An 18072-nucleotide genomic window follows, 5' to 3' on the forward strand; every position below is an offset into this window, starting at 1 on the left:
GCGGCCAGGCAGCCGTAGACGCTTCGCCTGATTTTAGAGCCTTTACAAATGATAACCTTTTTGCACACAATTAAACGATTCACATAGAGTCGATTCGAGATCTTCAGGCTTTCTAATCATTCTCAAGAAGAATAGCTCAGAGACTCCCGATCTCAGCGCAGATGGAGCCTTGTAAACGAAGACAAGTGTCAGTTGGCAGCGGCTAATTCAACTGCGCATGACACGCGCCGCATGTTTATCGTTCGCGGCCAAACACTGACATGCAGAGCTTATCAATGAAATCTTAACTAATCAGTAAATGGCGATAATTGGTCAGACAGACAGCAGCACGTAGCAGGTCCAAGTCACGCTAAGTTTAAACCAGGTCTCTTGTGGCGCCATCTGCTCAAGTTGGGACCCTTTTGGACCATTTTTGGGCTCGAGAACTGTAAGAAGCTCAGAGATCAGAGGGGTACACGTTTCTGAAATCAACTCAACGTGAGCTTCAATAGTATGCAAAAGAAATTGTCACTCCCGAGGGTCCGAAAATCGGATCGAAACGAAACATGGGCGCATTTGTTCGCTTGAAAAGATTCATGAATATCCCCTTTGCAGCGTGAAATCGTGAAAGATAAAAACGTTCTTCTGCTTTGGGGGCATTTAGGAACGCTCACTTTTCATTTCGCACTGAAAAAAAAAAAAAAAAACAAAAATTCACCATCGCCAAAGGTTCGGTCGTGAATTCCCTCCTCTGGTGCGGACTCGTAAAAAGCGAGAACCTCCAACATTGAAGGCACTCGGGAGTGTTCGCTTTTCACGAGCTCACACCAGAGGACTCGAAAGATTCACGATCGCCTCGCGGGTCTGAGATCTATCGCGGGCGCAAATAGAACCCGCGTTAAATCTCGCGACGCTGGAAAGCGAAGGTGCCAACTCCGCGCGACGAGGTGGAGCGCCTACATTTCGTCCCGTGGCTCTATTATGCTCGCCGTCCGAGCCGGCATCCGCGGTGATTAATGCACGTTATCCGTCGGCTATGCTTTCGAAACAAATTAGTCACTTTCTCGCGGTAAGCGTAAAGCCCCAATTATGCGATACTTTTTGTGCTCTCCCGCGGCGGCCGGTAAAAAGTCCGGCCGCGCGATCTGGAATGTGGGCGAGCGCGTTGTCCGCTTGGGAATTGTGCATTGACAAAGGATCGTATGTGTATGAGAGAGAGAGAGAGAGAGAGAGAGAGAGAGAGAGGGAGAGAGGGAGAGAGAGAGAGAGAGAGAGAGAGAGGAAATTCACGTGAATTTTATCTACGAAACAAGACCGACCGCACACCATCGAAAGTGCCAGCTATTGCCCGTCCTCTCTTGCTGCCCCCCCCCCTCCTCGCTCTCTCATCGAGTCGATAGTCGAGGCATACAGCCGCCCTCGCCACGGGACGAAGAACGATGTCTTTAAAGCACGATAACGCTATCAGAGCACGCGAAGAGTGCCGATGAGAATCGTAGCTCGACGAGACGAGATGAGACGAGACGAGGCGAGTTTTAAACGACGACGTGCAACGAGCGTCCATGCGAGACGCAGCCGTCCTCCTCTTTATTAATGCGGATGCACGACTCGCCGCTGACGCAGACTTTTAAGTCTTATTTGCAGCTGGACGACGTAAGCCGCTTACGTTACGGCCGCCACGTGCACTGACCGACCGCGCGTAGTTGACGAAAAGAAGTTGCGCGTTTTCCCCGCGTTCGTTCAATCGGCCGCGGCCGGGACTGACTCGTGACCTCCAGGTGATGACCTTCCTCGTGATTAATTGGCACTCTCGTCCGCGACGCAGGATCCATGCCGGAGGATCCGTCCGTCGCCGGGATGCGCCGTATCGATCACGGCGACGCATGGAGAGCTTTTACGACGATTAGCAGGGCTGACCTCCTGCAAATTCTCAGCGAGCTCATTGACGATTCGCTAACTTAGCCTGCAAGGTCGCCAACATGGCGGTTTGAAAAACAGTTTGTTGTTAACACGGTGACCGTCCATTTACGCGTTGACTTCCACTCATTGTCTCGATGTTCAACTCTGGCCTGAGTCACTAAAGATACGATAAACGCATGCAATCCGCGATAAGTGTTTTTCTTTGGCTCGTTTTCGCTTCTTATTGGTTATGTATGTAACCCTTCAAGTATACTGGGTGTCTGGGATCTCTTGGAAACGAAAAATTGTGAAGATTAATCAGATCGAACTGAGAAGAGTCAAGTATCATTTTGCAGAAATCGCAAGATATTAAGTGGTTAATTATTAAAAATGACCGCATCTAGAAGTTCTTAATAACTTGAAAATCTGTCTACTTACTTGCAAAATGGTAAAAGACTTTTTTGTCGGAATGACCTATAATTATGACGACTATTGTGTCTAATGATAGATATGAGTACATTGAACTTTGAACCCTGAATCTTGAAGCCTATCGCTAGGCACAATATAACTATCATAGCCGATCATAGATTAAGTCATTCTGAACAAAAAAGTTCTTTTCTATTTTGCAAATAAATACAAACAAATAAATTTTCCAGTTATCAATTAAAAGAACTAGGATGTGGTCGTTTTTGTAAGTCATTAATAACTTAATAACTATCGCGATTTTAGCAAAATGGTACTTGATTTTCCTTCTCAGTTCGATCTGATTAATCTTCACAATTTTTCGTTTCCAAAAGATCTCGGACATCCTGTATATAGAGGAAAAAGTAATATTATGGCCTTTCATTCACATTTTGTACAATAATCTTGCCAATAATCAATATTTTAAAGTGAGAACAGACTTGCCACTTGCTTACACTTGCCACAGTTATTTAATCGATTAAACTCAAATTTATGTAATGTTTATTACTTAGAATGTTATTTATAAAAATGTAGCAACACAGCATAATGAGCCAGCGAAAAAATGGGGTGGTAATGTGGCCTCCCACTAAAACTGATAGAAAAAATTGATTTTGTTCAAAATAACATAAAGCGTTTTAGCTGACGAAATTATATATTTATTCAAATTAAACTCTTGGAAGAAAAATAATAATGAATATAACTGCGGATTTTTAATGCGGATATTGACTTGTTCGTTAGAAAATGCAATCTGCCAGAAAGACAACAGTGTAGTGCAAACATAAGTGCAACAGTGGACTACAGATTAGAATCGAATAAATACTTTGGTATAAAAACCTCGAAGAAGAGACAGTATTTATCAGCACTTTTATGGGGCCTCATTAGCGAGATATCATGTTTCATTTAACTGTTTCATTTAACTTTGCACAACTTGAAAGATGTGCAGCCGAATAAAGTGTCAAGTGACAAACAAAATACTCAACTGTACATATATTCGTGTGTGATAACACGCTCAAGTTTAAAAATAATGAGGAAACACGTCTGATTAAATGCTAAAATGTACCTTGAAAAACATTTCGAAGTGCTAGAAAGTAAAATTGCGTTATAAAAAGTGTTAGCTATCGTGTATCGATATATTAGCGTCGCTGCGCTAACGGCGAGCTATTAAACAAATGAATCCATAAGTAATAACTGAAATTCGTTATCTAATAACGGAGATATTGAGAGTGGCCATAATACTTGCAAGGGCCATAAGAACCCTGAGAACTCCAGAAGGTAATTTTTTCGTGCACTATCGTATTATAACCTATGTGAAGCTGGCTTCTCATTATCAAAATTTGAAAAAAATGATGAGAGTTCTAGTTACCCCCCGAAGAGTTCTAGAGTTCTCAATCAGTTTTAGAAATAGTTCTGGCGTTTTAAACAGTCAAAAAGGCAATTGAAAAAAGGGGGAGCCAACTTCACAAAACCTTCCACTTTAGCGAGCTAGAACTCTTTCATTTCCGCTCGAATCGATTCAAGTCATAAGGAAAATCGATAGAACTCTTCGGGGGGCCACCATAACTCTAAAGAAACTGACCGATTTTCGAAAAAAAATTTTTTCCTAATTGGACTTAGAAATTTTTTTAACTATTTCTAAAACCGATTGAGAACTCTAGAACTCTTCGGAAAGCAACTAGAACTCTCATCATTTTTTTCAAATTTTGATAATGAGGGGCCAGCTTCACATAGGTTAATTATAACATCCAAGTCTCTCGTGATTTTTCTATGTGTCCGGCTTGGAATTAATATCACGCAAGCAGACTTGCAAAATTCTTTGCAAGTCTGCTTGCGTGATATTAATAATATAACTCCTTGGGAATATCTCCCAAAAGCGATGGAGTCCTCTAAGGACTCCGGCTTGGTAAACAACGTTAATCGAAGACTCTTGGTATATTAAAAGTTAATTTGTTATTATTTGGTTATGTTCTATGCGCAAATTAATGTTACAACGTCAGTCACCGACACGAACTAGTCGAATCAAATGGCAAGACCCGGTTCGACCTTCATTCGTTGCTGTTTGAATTGCGGAAATTTCGATATAGATGCGCAAATTAATGTTACAACGTCAGTCACCGACACGAACTAGTCGAATCAAATGGCAAGACCCGATTCGACCTTCATTCGTTGCTGTTTGAATTGCGGAAATTTCAATATAGATGTCGCATATTGGCGAAGTGATTTCATCTCTGCGTGAATTAATTCCTTCCAAGAGCCGGCAAGCGCAGCGAGACCTGCGACAGAGGCGGCGTTTTTATAGAGGACTCTTAGAAGGAATCAATTAACGTAGAATCTAATAATGAAGAAGAGGCAGCGAAGTTCTAATATAAATGCGATTGGAATTCAAAACAGTTTGACGGAGAAGGCTGATTCGCCGTGTGCAAGTTTGGACAAATATTCCCGCAGCTAATAATTATTCCAATATTCCAAGGACTAACTCCGTAAGTCTCCATGTTATTAATTATGTTGTTAATTGGACAACTTTCGTTCAAGTTGGAAACGCTCACTTTTCACGAGTTTCCGCTAAGAAAAAAGCTTCGCCGTCGCCTTGAAGGTCGGTCATGAATCTTCTCCTCCGGCGTGAACTTGTGGAAAGCGAAAATGTTCTGCTTTGAAGGCACTTAAGAGAATATTTGCTCAAGAGGAGTTTATTATTAATTTTATTCAATTGATTATTTAATTTCGACTCCCAAGTCGCGCTTTCGCACTCGACTGGACGTAGGAAATGCTCGATCAAATGCGTCAAGATGAGAGAGCGAGAAACGGCCGCGTGTGTCCTCTTTCTGCAATTGGCGTCTCAAATTGCCGTCGCACAATCGAGTGAGCATTCACCGCCCTGCTCCGCCGACATACACAAAATTACGGAATGCCTGCTTATTATCAGGCGGTAAATCACACAGCTAGAAATTACCGGCCGGCAATCCCGCCGGCTGATCGTCGTCGACTGGATCTTAACCGAACTTTGGAGAAAGTCCAGCCCACAAGGAGAAGAAGAAGAGACCTCGCCGAGGCTCTCGGCCGCGTCACACTCGATATCTTCATAGCCGCGACGGAGCGCTGCTATAAAAGCGAGAGGGCTGCGGTTGCCAAATTGGCACTCCGCTGATGACTCGCGACTCGTTCGTTTTCGCAAGGACTGGTCCTCGCTTGCCGGCGACTTTCTGGAATGAGATTCGCGAATGAGCGAGCGAGAGCTGCTCCTGATCGACGCGAGGCGGCGGCTATTTCGACTTCCCGTTACGTCAGCGGATCGACGCGTGCGAAGGACGAAGGAGTAAATTTTCCGAGGTGGCACACCTGCCGGCAGAAGCGGCAGCGGCTGGAGAAACCGGTCGCCTTCTCGTTACAACAGTCCTAACTACGGATGCAAATAAACACATTCCCAAGTGCGTTAGCACAGCGCGCGCGCGCGCGCGCGCACGGCGGAAAAGCCGAAACGGATTCGTTCTGCGTCGTTCTGTGATCTTACACAACCGGCGAAAAGTCCGCGTCACAGCGCGAAGGAGCCGAGCACGACCTTGATCGCGAGCGAAAAGAAATGTCATCGGACGAAGACGAATCGCGCGAGCGAGCGAGTCGAGCACTCGGAGATGCCCGGCAAGTATGAAGTCCCGCGTAAAAATTCCTCCGGAAGCACAAAGGGCCTCTGTCTTCCTCTCAGGCTGAACACCTGCGCTGCGTTGCAAATTTTACAAGAAGCTTTTCTACAACGACATGCTCTTCCCTCCCCTTCCCCCTCGAAGAAGAATCCGCACACGGAACTTTGTTTCTCTTTTCTTCTCTTTGAAAATGAAGTTATACAGGACGTTTAAAGGAAAAGTTTCAGGACATCAAGAGCAGATAGTACTCGCAAAATCGAGGGAAAAAGTCCCAATAAACACGAGTCGAAAAATTAATATTAAATTAAGCTACGAACAATTATTTGTTTCAATCAAAGCAAGTGACTCGCTCGCTTCTGCTGCTTTTGTACTCTCTGATGTAACCTGTCCATGTGATTTACCGCTGAAGAGAGAGAGAGAGAGAGAGAGAGAAAGAGAACCGTGCTTTAAAGGAATCCCTAAAGAAACATCCTTCTATATTCAATAAATGAGAAGAAAAAGAGTTTCTTGCTCTTAAAATATAAATAAATATTTATCTTCTCCCCGTTTGTACAACGCTTCACCGAGCGTTGTTAATCACATAACCTCTTAAACAGAGCGAACGACTGCAGAGAGTTGTCACAAAGTTTTCATGGGCCCGGCAAGAATGATGTCGCATTGCTGCGATAAATTTCATTCGCTTCAATTGAAATAAATAATTACTCGTAACGCCGACGATATCAATGTGTCGACCCTGTTTATTTCAGGACCCCTATCCTCCATCTTGCGCGAGATACTCATACTGTTCGCCCTTAAAGTCCTCAGCCCTCTTTCTCAAACACCCCATATACCTGATGAAAATTAACTCAATTATCCTCGAGGTTAATATCGACTCAACTTCTCTTAAAAAAAAATTCAGCTACGCGCTCGGTTTATCATTATTAATTATTATTATTATTATTAATTTATTCACGGCTACCGGACGTATTTTACATACAAAGGTGAGATGCAACATTGATTTGCGTGAGACAAATTGCGCCGAGAAAAAAATGCAAAATTTGCTCTCCTCTCGCTCAAGCGCGAGTAGCGCAGGCCACTTCAGGAAGCGAGAACAGACCGAAGAGCTAATACGAAATCAATATAAACCCTGATATATCTGAGAATCAGGTGACACGCTCGTTTCACTCCGCAGGCGAGAAGCGCAACCTGCCTCAGCTGAGAAGAACAGAGCCCTTATTCTCGAAAATTTGTGAGAAATATCGTGCGATATTTCATCAATGGAGCAATTTAATTAGCCGAGAATCATGATAACTAGTGACATTCATGAAATATCGTATACATTTTTTTAAAATGCGAGCCCTTTATTCTGGAAAATTTGTAAAAGATATCATATATGATATTTCATCAATCAGACAATTTAACTGGCTGAGAATCGTGATAACTAGTGACATTCATGAAATATCGTATGCGACAATTGTCGAGAATCGGGACCGTCGCGACCCGAAAGCTCTGCGCGACGAGACTCGCCCGTTCGGCGACTCCTCGAGATCGGGCTAGAGATGCGGCGATTTCGAGCTGACGTTTCTCCGATGATCGGACGAACGGAGCCGAGACGACGCGACGTAACCTCATCAAGGGGATAAAACGTCTTGTGTTAACGCGCAACGAGCCGGGAGCGAGGCCGCATCGGTTGCATCGGAACGCGTCCGGCCGGTCTCGACGGTGCCGAAGGGGGTGGGCGGCCATTGCGATTGTTTAGGAATAGATAAGGAGAAATGGCAAACCCATGTCCTTCGTTATCGAGAAGTGCGCTGCGCGCACCGGCAACTCGAATCCGCCGTACTTTCTTGCGACTCTCTCTCTCTCTCTCTCTCTCTCTCTCTCTCTCTCTCTCTCTCTCTCTCTCTTTCTCTCTCTCTCGAGCTTCGCCCTCTCCTCGTGTCGTCTCCTCGCGCTCCCTCGCGTCCTCCTCCTGGTCGCCGCAGAGGGCTAACGATTTTCGCGACTAATGCGCACTTGCTCGCCGCTCGATTTATAAAAAGAACGGCGCCGGTCGCCGTTTGCAGCGACGAGTCGCGAGTCGGAGCATCCCTGAAAAATCGCGCGGCTCTCGCGCTCTCGCGCTCTCCTCGCATGGCGAACGGAGACGGCAACGGCCGCAAGGTGTTATCGATTTTATCAACAAACGAGGGCTTCTAGGGGATTCTGTCTCGGTGTTGCATGGGGTGAGTCAGAAGGAGCGAGACAGAGAGGAGCGGAGCAGAAAGAAAGGCCGAGTGAGAAAGAACGAGAGGGCCGGAGCGGGAGCAAGAGAGAGCGAGAGCGAGAGCGAGAGAGAAAGAAGGAGACAGAGAGAGACGGACGAGGGTTCGCACCGCGAGGGGCGGCGGATGATCGCATCGCTCGCCGATCGGTCAGAGGAAAAGTCACTCACCCTCGGACAGCTCGAGATCCAACTCGGCGAGTTTCTCCCGCACGTCCTCCGGGAGCTTGCCGATGTCGATGTTGTACTCGGCCATCGCTAGGCCATTCGCGCTGCACCGTGATCGCGAGTCCACCAGCCGTGCATACCACGACCCGTCACCACCGCTCGGCCATCTTGCCTGCCACTGAGTACTCAGTCGCGTCGCCCGGCGGCGCCACTATACGCACGCGCGTCCGCGCCCCAAGCGCGAACAGGTGATTCGCAAACGGCGGATATCGATAAGTATCGAGACGGAGAGAATCGAACGTGACGCTCGCGATTGCAAGTCGAGCGAGCTATGGCGGCAACGGCGAAGATACGCTGAAAAGAAACGGAGACATTCGAGTAAACGACGGGGAGAAAAATCTCCGTTTCTGACTTGCGTGCGATCACGCATCGCTGACTTTGGATCGCGGTGTTGATTACTGACGATATCTCATGATGCTCATGAATTTATCGTTGGGAGAAGAGAGATCGTTGGGAGAGAAAGAGAGAGACTCGTATCAAGTCGTTACTTGGAGATTGTCTCTCTTGAGATTATCAATCTTGAACTTAGAGTCACGTCAGCTTTCGGTTGAATCGTGTGATATATGTGACCGTTATATTTGTAACCGCGATTTCATGTGACAACAATATGTAGGAAGTTACAGAAATCATAGAAGATAATTCATTGCTGAATCACACTAATCGCATGAAAGGCCTTTCGACTTATCGCTCAAACGTGCTACATACCCTGGTAGCAAACTGACGTCAAATGACGTACTAATGACGTCTTAATGACGTTAGCTAATGTCATTAAGATGTCATTAGTACGTCATTTGACATCAGTCTGCTACTTGGATAGAGATAAGAGAGCTTTCGATTTACTGTTCAGTCACATCGCATGTCCTGACTTTTTATTAAGAATGATCCCAGACAGCACACGGATGTCCATTGGACGTCCATTATATGTCCATTTTTTTTTACATGAAACGTCCATAAGACGTACGTTTGTCATAACTTCGGACATAGGACGTCCGATGGACGTACATCGGACGTCCTACAGGTCCGATGTCCAATAAGGACATCCTTGTTACGTCCAATTCATGTCCACGGACATAAATCGGACATACGGACATAAATTGGACGTGAAACGTACATCCATTGGATGTCTGGTGCTGTCTGGGATGTCTCTTCTTCAATGGAAAAAAGCTTCGCTTTGGAGTGATGACCGACCGGCTAGACGCGTTGAAGCATGGCTGGTGGGTTACCTGGCGCCATCTAGTGTCGCGAAGCATTCAATAGGACTCAATGACTAGTTTTAAAGGACCTTTTACTCTCAAGTAGCATGTGACCACCGACGAGATATTAATAAAGACCGTCAGTTTTACGGGATTTAAAATATCAGAGAAATCTTTCTGAGCGCTAACGCCCTCTTAGGAATATCATGGCTGGAATATGAAGCTGTGACTCGAAATAAGCGTAAATGATAGCAGATATGGAATAATGGGAAAAAGACATCGGAAAGTATCAAATATCAATATCGACGAGGTAATGTTAAAGACTGTCAGAATTTTCGTAAGTGCTGGCAGTCTTTAACATAAATTTTCCTATTGGCAAAAGAGCTCTGAAAGACCTGGAGGTAATTTAAAAGTCATGACAATACCGATTGTTTCAGCTACACCGAAGATAATGCGAACATTTATATCCTTACTTCGTTCTATGTCTCTATGTTTCTATGTTCTATGTCTCGTAGAATTAAATTTCCAAGCAATAAGTTCGCAGTTAATTTGATGATTTTGAAATTTCCAAAAATCGATAAGTTAACAAAAGTTAGGGTACTATTACTTACAACAATATATTTTTTAGATTAAATAAAGTAAAATGTCTAGTACTACTTTTTCTTCCGACAAATAGTTAGCGAGATGTAAGTTAAATATTGAAAAAGTTATCAAATTTTCCTTAAATATCTCAAACAATATTAGACGAATAAAAAATATTTCAAACAAAAGTTGTTAAAATTAATTAGTAAAAGAAGATGATATAACAAAAAATTGGGGTTTTCATTTAAGAAAAGTAATAATCAATGAATATCTCAAAAGTGGCACTATCTATAAACAAAATGATATAGTTGTTTTATGAAACCATATAACTTTTATCTGAAACGTTTTCTAGCATCTTTCATATTTTTCGAGATTTTTGCTTTTTTAAAATGAGACATCCTATATAAGCGCGCGTGCATGGGTTTAAATATAGCGCGTATCCTTACTCTGCGTCACGTGACTTATTTTAGTTTGAACATATTCGAGTACGGACTATGGTGGCACTGACAAACTTGTCACTCGTTATCCAAGAAGGGAGTCTGTGTCTATATCCAATGACTGTATTCAAAGAACAAAGCGTTCACTAAGGGATTAGTGACTATTGGTCTTTACTGTTAGATTGTAACATTCAGATCAATAACGCAAATTACTCAACCGTTGTGTAACCGTTGTGTTTCCTGAATACAGCCTCTTGTTTTCTGACAAGGATTTGAAACGTGCGGTTGAGCTACTCGGGCGAGATGGTACGTTTGAGGTTATCTTTTCGTAATATTAAGAATAATATTACTTTCCTTGATATCACTCTTCCTTAAGGAAGGATTATGGATTCAAACTTTCAAAAACTCGAAAAAAAATTTTTTTTACATATTTTTATAGTACATCTTAAGAATATGTCGGTGTAGCGATTTTTCGAAATTCGAAATATTAACGAAGATATGAGCGGTTTAACGTCCGACCATTCGACGCTGTCAGATACGGGTCGGAGCAAGTGGAAATTATTTGTTGTCGAAGGAACAGAGCATCCAAATAAGCAGGATCTTCTCCATATACAGTGGCCTTTATATGTATGTACATCTTCAGCAAGATTATAATTTCTAATGGTCATTCAAACTTAGTTCCCTCTTGAATCTTGACTCGAGTAGACGTACTTATTATCATGGAGAAAAAGTACCCAAGAGGAAGTTCTGGTCGTCAAGACAGACATAAGAAAAGAAAATTTCAAGGCAATCAATTTACATTCGAACATGAAACTTCATTTACGAGTACAGCAGCGCAAAAATTGAAAGTGAACAATAACGAAGATATTCAAATAAATCCCAATCACGGATATCGTATTTTAGAATTTTATACAGTATTTTCCGCACTTTCTCAGCTTGTGATTTGTAAGAAATGTAAAGGACAAGTAAATTTTAGTGAATCAGGTACACACGCCCTGGGATTTAAAATCAGAATAAGCTGTACATGTGGAATGCAGTATGTGTCTTCGTGTCCACTTGTCGACAGAGCTTACGAAATTAACCGAAGAATAGTTCTTATTATGAGACTGCTAGGAATCGGTAGAGAAGGATTAAATTTATTTTGTGGCCTTATGGATATGGGCCAGGGCATATATATATCAACGTACTATGCGACTTTAAAAAATATACATACTGCAGCATTAGCTATGTTCAACATTTTTAGTAAAAAAGCTGTAAACGAAGAAAAAGAGCAAAACGTAGAAAATGGAAAACCTGCTGATGAATTAACTGTTTCTGGAAATGGTTCATGGAAAAAACAAGGTTTCAGCTCTTTATTTGGCATATCTACTCTTATAGGAAAATATACTGGCAAAGTAATAGATTTTGTAGTAAAATCAAGCTACTGTCAGGCATGTGCTTTTTGGAAAAATAAGGAAGGTACTGAAGATTACAAGATTTGGGCTGAAAATCACCAAGATATCTGCGATGTTAATAATTTTGATTCTGCTGGTAAAATGAAGGTTGATTCAATGAAAGAAATGTTCCTAAAATCAGAGGAAAAATTCGGAGTTAAATATACTACTTACATCAGTGATGGTGACTCTAAAACTTTTAAAGCACTTTTAGATTTCAATCCTTATGAAGAAAAGCCAATTAAAAAATGTGAGTGCATTGGGCACGTGCAGAAAAGAATGGGCTCGTGCCTTCGAAACAAAAAGAAGGTTGAGAAACTTGGAGGGAAAAGAAGATTAACCAATTCGTTAATAACAGATCTAACAGTAAACTATGGTTTAGCCATCCGAAGAAATTCGCATTCCGTTGAAGAAATGAAGAAGGCAATATGGGCTACATTCTATCATAAATGTTCTACAGATAAAAAACCGCAACATATGTATTGTCCCCCGGGACCGGACAGCTGGTGTGAGTGGCGTCGCGCTGAAGCCGTGAATAATCTTGCCGAATTTCACCACGATCCACCACTTCACAAAGATGTCCAAAGAGCAATAAAGTCTATTTATAAGGACTTATCATCTCTAGACTTGTTAGAACAATGCTTAGGCGGAAATATTCGAAATAATAACGAGAGTTTTAACGCAACGATCTGCCGTCTCGCACCGAAACATCTTCATTCTGGGTCAAAAGTTATTGAATCTTGTGCATATTTGGCTGCGGGAATGTTTAACGAGGGTTACATTACCATTCTAAAAGTTATGGAGACAATGGGAGTAATTATTGGTCAACAATGTAAGTTGTTTGTTGATTACGCGGATAAACAGCGACACACACATACGGAAATCAAGAGTGCTAATACTGCAAAAAAAGCTCGTATGGCCAGTCAAAGCAATATAAAGAAATTACACGATTTTTACGAAGAATCAGAAGGGTTATTTTACGGACCAGGAATAGCAGATTAGCCAAAAACATTGTAAGTATGAAGAAATAGTAACCAAAACTTTAAATGCGTTTTTCTCGAAACTACGTTTTACAAGTCGATTGACATTAAAACTCAAAAACTTATAATCGAATCGGCTTCAGTGCTTTTAGATAATTCAATATAACAGTTATATCTTTGCAGTAAATATATGAAACTAATAAAAGGTTAATAATAAACTATTTTCTTGGTGAAAAAGTGTTAAAAGGTTGAAGAAAAATCGAACTTTTTTTTAATTCAAGTTTTTTTCTTAAGGAAATCGTATATCTTTTTATCCGGATTGAGGTTCACGCTATAGAAGCATTGATATTTAAAAAAAATGCTTTACATTTATGCTTCAGATCACTCAAACAGACACTAGAATGTCAACGGCAAATCGTGACAACACGCGATGCCTCGTGCGAAACAGCACATAATTTAACCAAATCTAAATGAAATACTTTGTAAAAATTTATATTTTTTTATTAAATATGTGTAAAACTCCCCATAAAATTTTAATTTAATCACAGTTTTTTAGTTTCCTGAAAACAATTTCTAAATTTATCTTTTTTTAGAGCGATCTGAACCATAATTCTCCCTTAATATACATTCAATTATAATATATATAATATATATATATAACACATGTGTTATATAACAGTTATATTGTTGAGTAGGAAATTACAACTAACATGCACGTTACATGTAATATTGTGTTTGCTGGGTTGATTATATGATTCTCTAACAAAGGTATTATTTGTCAGGTAAATAGAATAATATATTTAGCTTTAATGTATTTTGCAATATTTTGTATTAAACTTGTATTGTAATTCGTATAAATAGTATATTATAACTAATTTATATTATATCATAAGATGGTATATTCAAGAATAAAAGAAGATCAAATTCTATGTGTTGCCTACAACCATGAACTTCCGAAATATGGAATAAAAGTAGGCCTTACTAATTATGGATCTGCATATTACACTGGCTTATTTTTTACAAGGTAAGTTATCTTTCCTAATTACTTTCCAAAATATACTTCAAAAACATATGAAGTGATCTTTAACATGATGATAACCTCAGCTCGCTTTGATGTTTAATTGAAGAAAATTGAAGTTCCCAATTATCATACTCTGACGATAAAATTGTCAAATATGTGTAGATTATATTGAGAAATTAGCCAATGTTAAAATCAATATTTTGTTTTCTTAGTTGCTGAAGAAATTAGCCCTGGATACTTTGTATATTGGTAACACGGAAATATCTGGTGACATACAATGTCGAGGAATCAAACGATGGTCCAGGTGTATTTGAATGTTACTTGGATACTGTGTCTAATATGTACTATACAACAGGCGCCCAAGTTTTTGAGGCTATGAAAGATGCAGTTGATGGTGACCTCAATATTTCCTAAAAGTAATAAATTTAGTTGCATGATTTTCAAAATATTGTATCCTATAATTCAGCTGTTTTAACGATTTTGTATCTTATTTTATAGCACTAAGAGATTTCTCAGTTATGATAACGAATCCAAAACATTCAATGCAGAGATCCACAAACAGCTATATTTGGTCATGTGGCCAACTATATGAGAACTCTTGAAGAGAAGGATGATAAAGCCTTCAAGAGATAATTTTTGCAATATATCAAATGTGAAATTTCTGCAAATGATGTAAGTAGTTAAAATATAACTTTGAATATATATACAAATTATCCTAATGTATAAAAATATACGTTCAACTTATAATTGCTATTTAAATTATAAATTTAAGCAGCGTCGCAATTGAACAATAATTTTTATTTGTTATTAAATATAAATGCATGTTTCAATATGCATTTATCAAAGTAAACTTATGTTACCATTAATCCATGTGTATGTATATACCAAGTTTTCCAAAAGTAACGGATCACCCTCCTATTTTAGAATCTATGCATTATAGGGAAAAATGATCCGAACAAAAGTTTTAGGATTCATAAAGTTCTGTTTCTTTGTGACCTCAAATTTCATCTTGACCACGACCTTGAAGGTCATTTGAAGGTCAACTTACGATTTTTAAATAGGAATCCCTATTTTTTATTACACTACTTTCTTCTACCAATTAATTTGAACAACTTTTGTCTAAAACATTTTTTATTTGCTTAATATTTTCTGAGATATTTGAGGAAAACTTAATGACTTTTTCAATATTTAATTTACGATATCTCGCTAACTATGTGTCGGAAGGAAAAGTGACATTAAACTTTCTTGCTTTATTTAGTCTCAAGAATATATTGTTACAATAGTGTCCTGATTTTTGTTAATTTTATGATTTTGAAATTTCCAAAAGTCAGTAAATTAACAAAAGTCAGGGCGCTATTATAACAATATATTCTTGAGGTTAAATAGAGCAGAAAAGTCTCGTACCACTTTGTCTTCCGATAAATAGTTAGGGAGATATCGTAAGTAATAATTGGAAAAGATCAAGTTTTCTTCAAATATCTCAAAAACTATTAAGCAAATAAAAAATTGTTTTAAACAAAAGTTATTTAAATTAATTGGTAGAAAAAAACAGTGTAATAAAAAATAGGGGTTCCTATTTAAAAAACGCAAGTTGACCTTCAAATGACCTTCAAGTTCGAGGTCAAGGTCAAATTTAAGGTCACAAAAAACAGAACTTTATGAACTCTGAAACTTTTGTACGAATCATTTTTCCCTATAATGCATAGATTCTGAGATAGGGGGTCCGTTACTTTTGGAAAACTTAGTATACAGGGTGTCTCAGAACTTTGGAACACGGGCTCCGTAGGGACATAGAGCTAAGTGAGAAGAACAAAAAAGCCCTGTACCATAATGTGAAAATCGTAATAGTTTTTTAGTAATAACCGCGTAAAGTTTGGCGTTTTCCACGCCCATCGCGGCCTATAGACACTCCGCGGCAAGCTGTATGCGTAGGGGCTGAGCGATAACGCGTCTCGCGCTGACCGTCGCGCGACGTCAAAGCACCAAGATGCCATCGCGATAGTCAGCACGAGACGCGTTATCGCTCAGCCTCTACGTATACAGCTTGCCGCGGAGCGTCTATAGGCCGCGATGGGCGTGGAAAACGCCAAATTTTACGCGGTTATTACTAAAGAATTATTACGATTTTCACATTATGGTAAAGGACTTTTTTGTTCCTCTCACTTAATTCTATATCCCTACGAAGCCCATGTCCCAAAGTTCTGAGATACCTTGTATATAGACATTAAACAAAAAAAAATATCGTTTATTTAGATCAAGAACATCTATAAGAAAGCTCACCGAAGCTATCCGAGCTAATCCACGAAGATCGTGAAAGATAAAGAACCAATCAGGAAGAAGTGGGATCGTGCTAAGTTAACATTAGCAGAAAAAAAGAATCGTGCAGCTCAAGAAAAGCTTCTTTTCTTCAGACAATAGAAGAAACAGAGACATGATGTATGAAAAAAGAATAAAGGCTATACAATAAATCTAGGTTTTAATTCCAATATACAGGATGGGGGGTTATAAGTTTACAACCCGAAGTATGAAGGTAGTTGGGTTAAGACAAACATAAAAGTCCCATACCGTTTTGCGAGATTCGCAATAATTATCGAGTTATTAATGACAGAACTGAGGAGTGGGAGCGCGCCGTGAATGAGAATCGATATCTGGGAGGTTTTCGGGTCGCTCATGAACATTCCGTAGTCAGGTGTCCAAAATTGAAAATGGCGGATCCAATATGGCAGTTGTAATGGATGAAGAATTGAGTGCAACGCTTAGATTCTTAATCGTGTGATCCGAAATTAATTTCTTTTCCTATGAAAATAGGTATGTGAGGGATTTTCCAGGGAGCATTTTTCGGCAAGATTCTGAAAAAAATGTACGAATAATTGGAAAATATATTCTTTCCGAGATCATGAATTTTCACGAATCTTTATTCCAAAAATATGAATTTTCGTAAAAATAATGATAGAAGAATAGTCTGTTATTGTCTGATATTGTTGAAAAATCATCTAGCACCCTGTTCCGTACAGCTCGGGCTGCCGTGCAGAAAGTCGACTAGCAGATCGGCACTGCGGGGCGAGCGGCCTAGCTCCCGGGGCGTTCTCGCAAGCGGCGAGGGACGCCGGTTTCTTGCGAGCGAGCGCGCGGGACTTCCGCTGGCGCCCCGCGCCTGACTGGTAGCTCCGACCGTGGCCGCTATGCAGCGCAGCCCATGATTCCACTACCCGCATGCAAGATTCAGCCGCCCGGCTATATAACCGGGCGCGCCTTGCCTTGCTTCATCTTGTCTTTTGCCATATCATTTGCTTGGCCGTTCTCAATGACAATCTGTGCTGCTTTTTTTAGTGCGGATTTATCGCACTGCTGGTTACCGACGCGCTTTCTAGGCTTTCCTAAAGCGGTCGTGCGCTTACGTTCTGGATTCGAACCACCGCTCTACACACTCTGCTGGGTTGAGGCTTAAATGGTTCGAATCTCGTCTTCTATTCTTGTGTTCACGGCGTTGCCGTAATTCAGGAGCGGCTCCGGCTGCCTTCGAGCTCTTTCTTCCAAGCATCCGTAGGAGAACTTGGTCTTCTCGCGGGAACGGCTTGGTCACTCCCTGCTCGCTAGAGTTCAGCGATCTTTTCCACACGTCCTCGGGATCCTGGCTGGCTGTAGGCCGTTGCGTCCGGAAGGGCAGGCCTTCCGAAACGACAGAGGTCGTTTCGCTTCCGCGTACTTTGGCGTGCTCCGGGTGCTGCTCCCCGTTGACGTCACTAACGTGTGTGTCCTCCGGGACTTTGCGCTGGCGAACGCCTTCGCCTTCGCCTTGTAAATAGCTGTGTTTCTACTGCGTTCCTTCTGCGTTGTTCTTCTGTGTTATTCCACTTGGGTTTCTACTGCATTTCTATTGCGTCCGTTGCGTTTTACATTTGAATACCTCTTTGCGTCGTCACGTGCGTGTCCTTTCTCTCTCTTGCTTTCGCCGCCGTCCCTGGGCACGGTGCTATTGGC

At 41.2% G+C, this 18072-nt stretch overlaps 2 protein-coding genes across 9 annotated transcripts in view; one reads left to right on the plus strand and one right to left on the minus strand.

Moving 5' to 3' along the window:
- Positions 1-8562, minus strand: part of DIP2 (disco-interacting protein 2) — an 80421-nt gene extending 71859 nt beyond the window's left edge. The window contains exon 1 of the mRNA XM_019843803.2: positions 8389-8562. Within this exon, the coding sequence (XP_019699362.1) occupies positions 8389-8473 (85 nt within the window). The 5' untranslated portion in view covers positions 8474-8562. The remainder of the gene's footprint in view (positions 1-8388) is intronic.
- Positions 8563-10753: 2191 nt separating this feature from the next.
- On the plus strand, positions 10754-16576 carry LOC105188508 (uncharacterized). 8 transcript variants are annotated; one of them, XR_003113632.1, is made up of 8 exons: positions 10754-10963; positions 11097-11284; positions 12551-13103; positions 13766-13852; positions 13964-14094; positions 14304-14507; positions 14590-14763; positions 16345-16576. XR_003113632.1 is itself a non-coding variant. In XM_011150022.2 (3 exons), exon 2 carries the CDS (start codon positions 11377-11379, stop codon positions 13090-13092), a length of 1716 nt encoding a protein of 571 aa, XP_011148324.1. In that variant the 5' UTR covers positions 10754-10963; positions 11097-11376; the 3' UTR covers positions 13093-13103; positions 13664-13687. The 8 variants fall into 8 exon arrangements, 2 of the variants coding, with proteins under 2 accessions (XP_011148324.1, XP_011148323.1); XR_003113633.1 differs by lacking the exon at positions 11097-11284; XR_003113629.1 differs by lacking the exon at positions 16345-16576 and having other exon boundaries at positions 11097-13103; positions 14590-14622.
- The last annotated feature ends 1496 nt before the right edge of the window (positions 16577-18072 follow it).

Source organism: Harpegnathos saltator, unplaced genomic scaffold, assembly GCF_003227715.2.
Source record: "Harpegnathos saltator strain DR-91 unplaced genomic scaffold, Hsal_v8.6 scaffold54, whole genome shotgun sequence".
Classification (NCBI taxonomy): domain Eukaryota; kingdom Metazoa; phylum Arthropoda; class Insecta; order Hymenoptera; family Formicidae; genus Harpegnathos; species Harpegnathos saltator.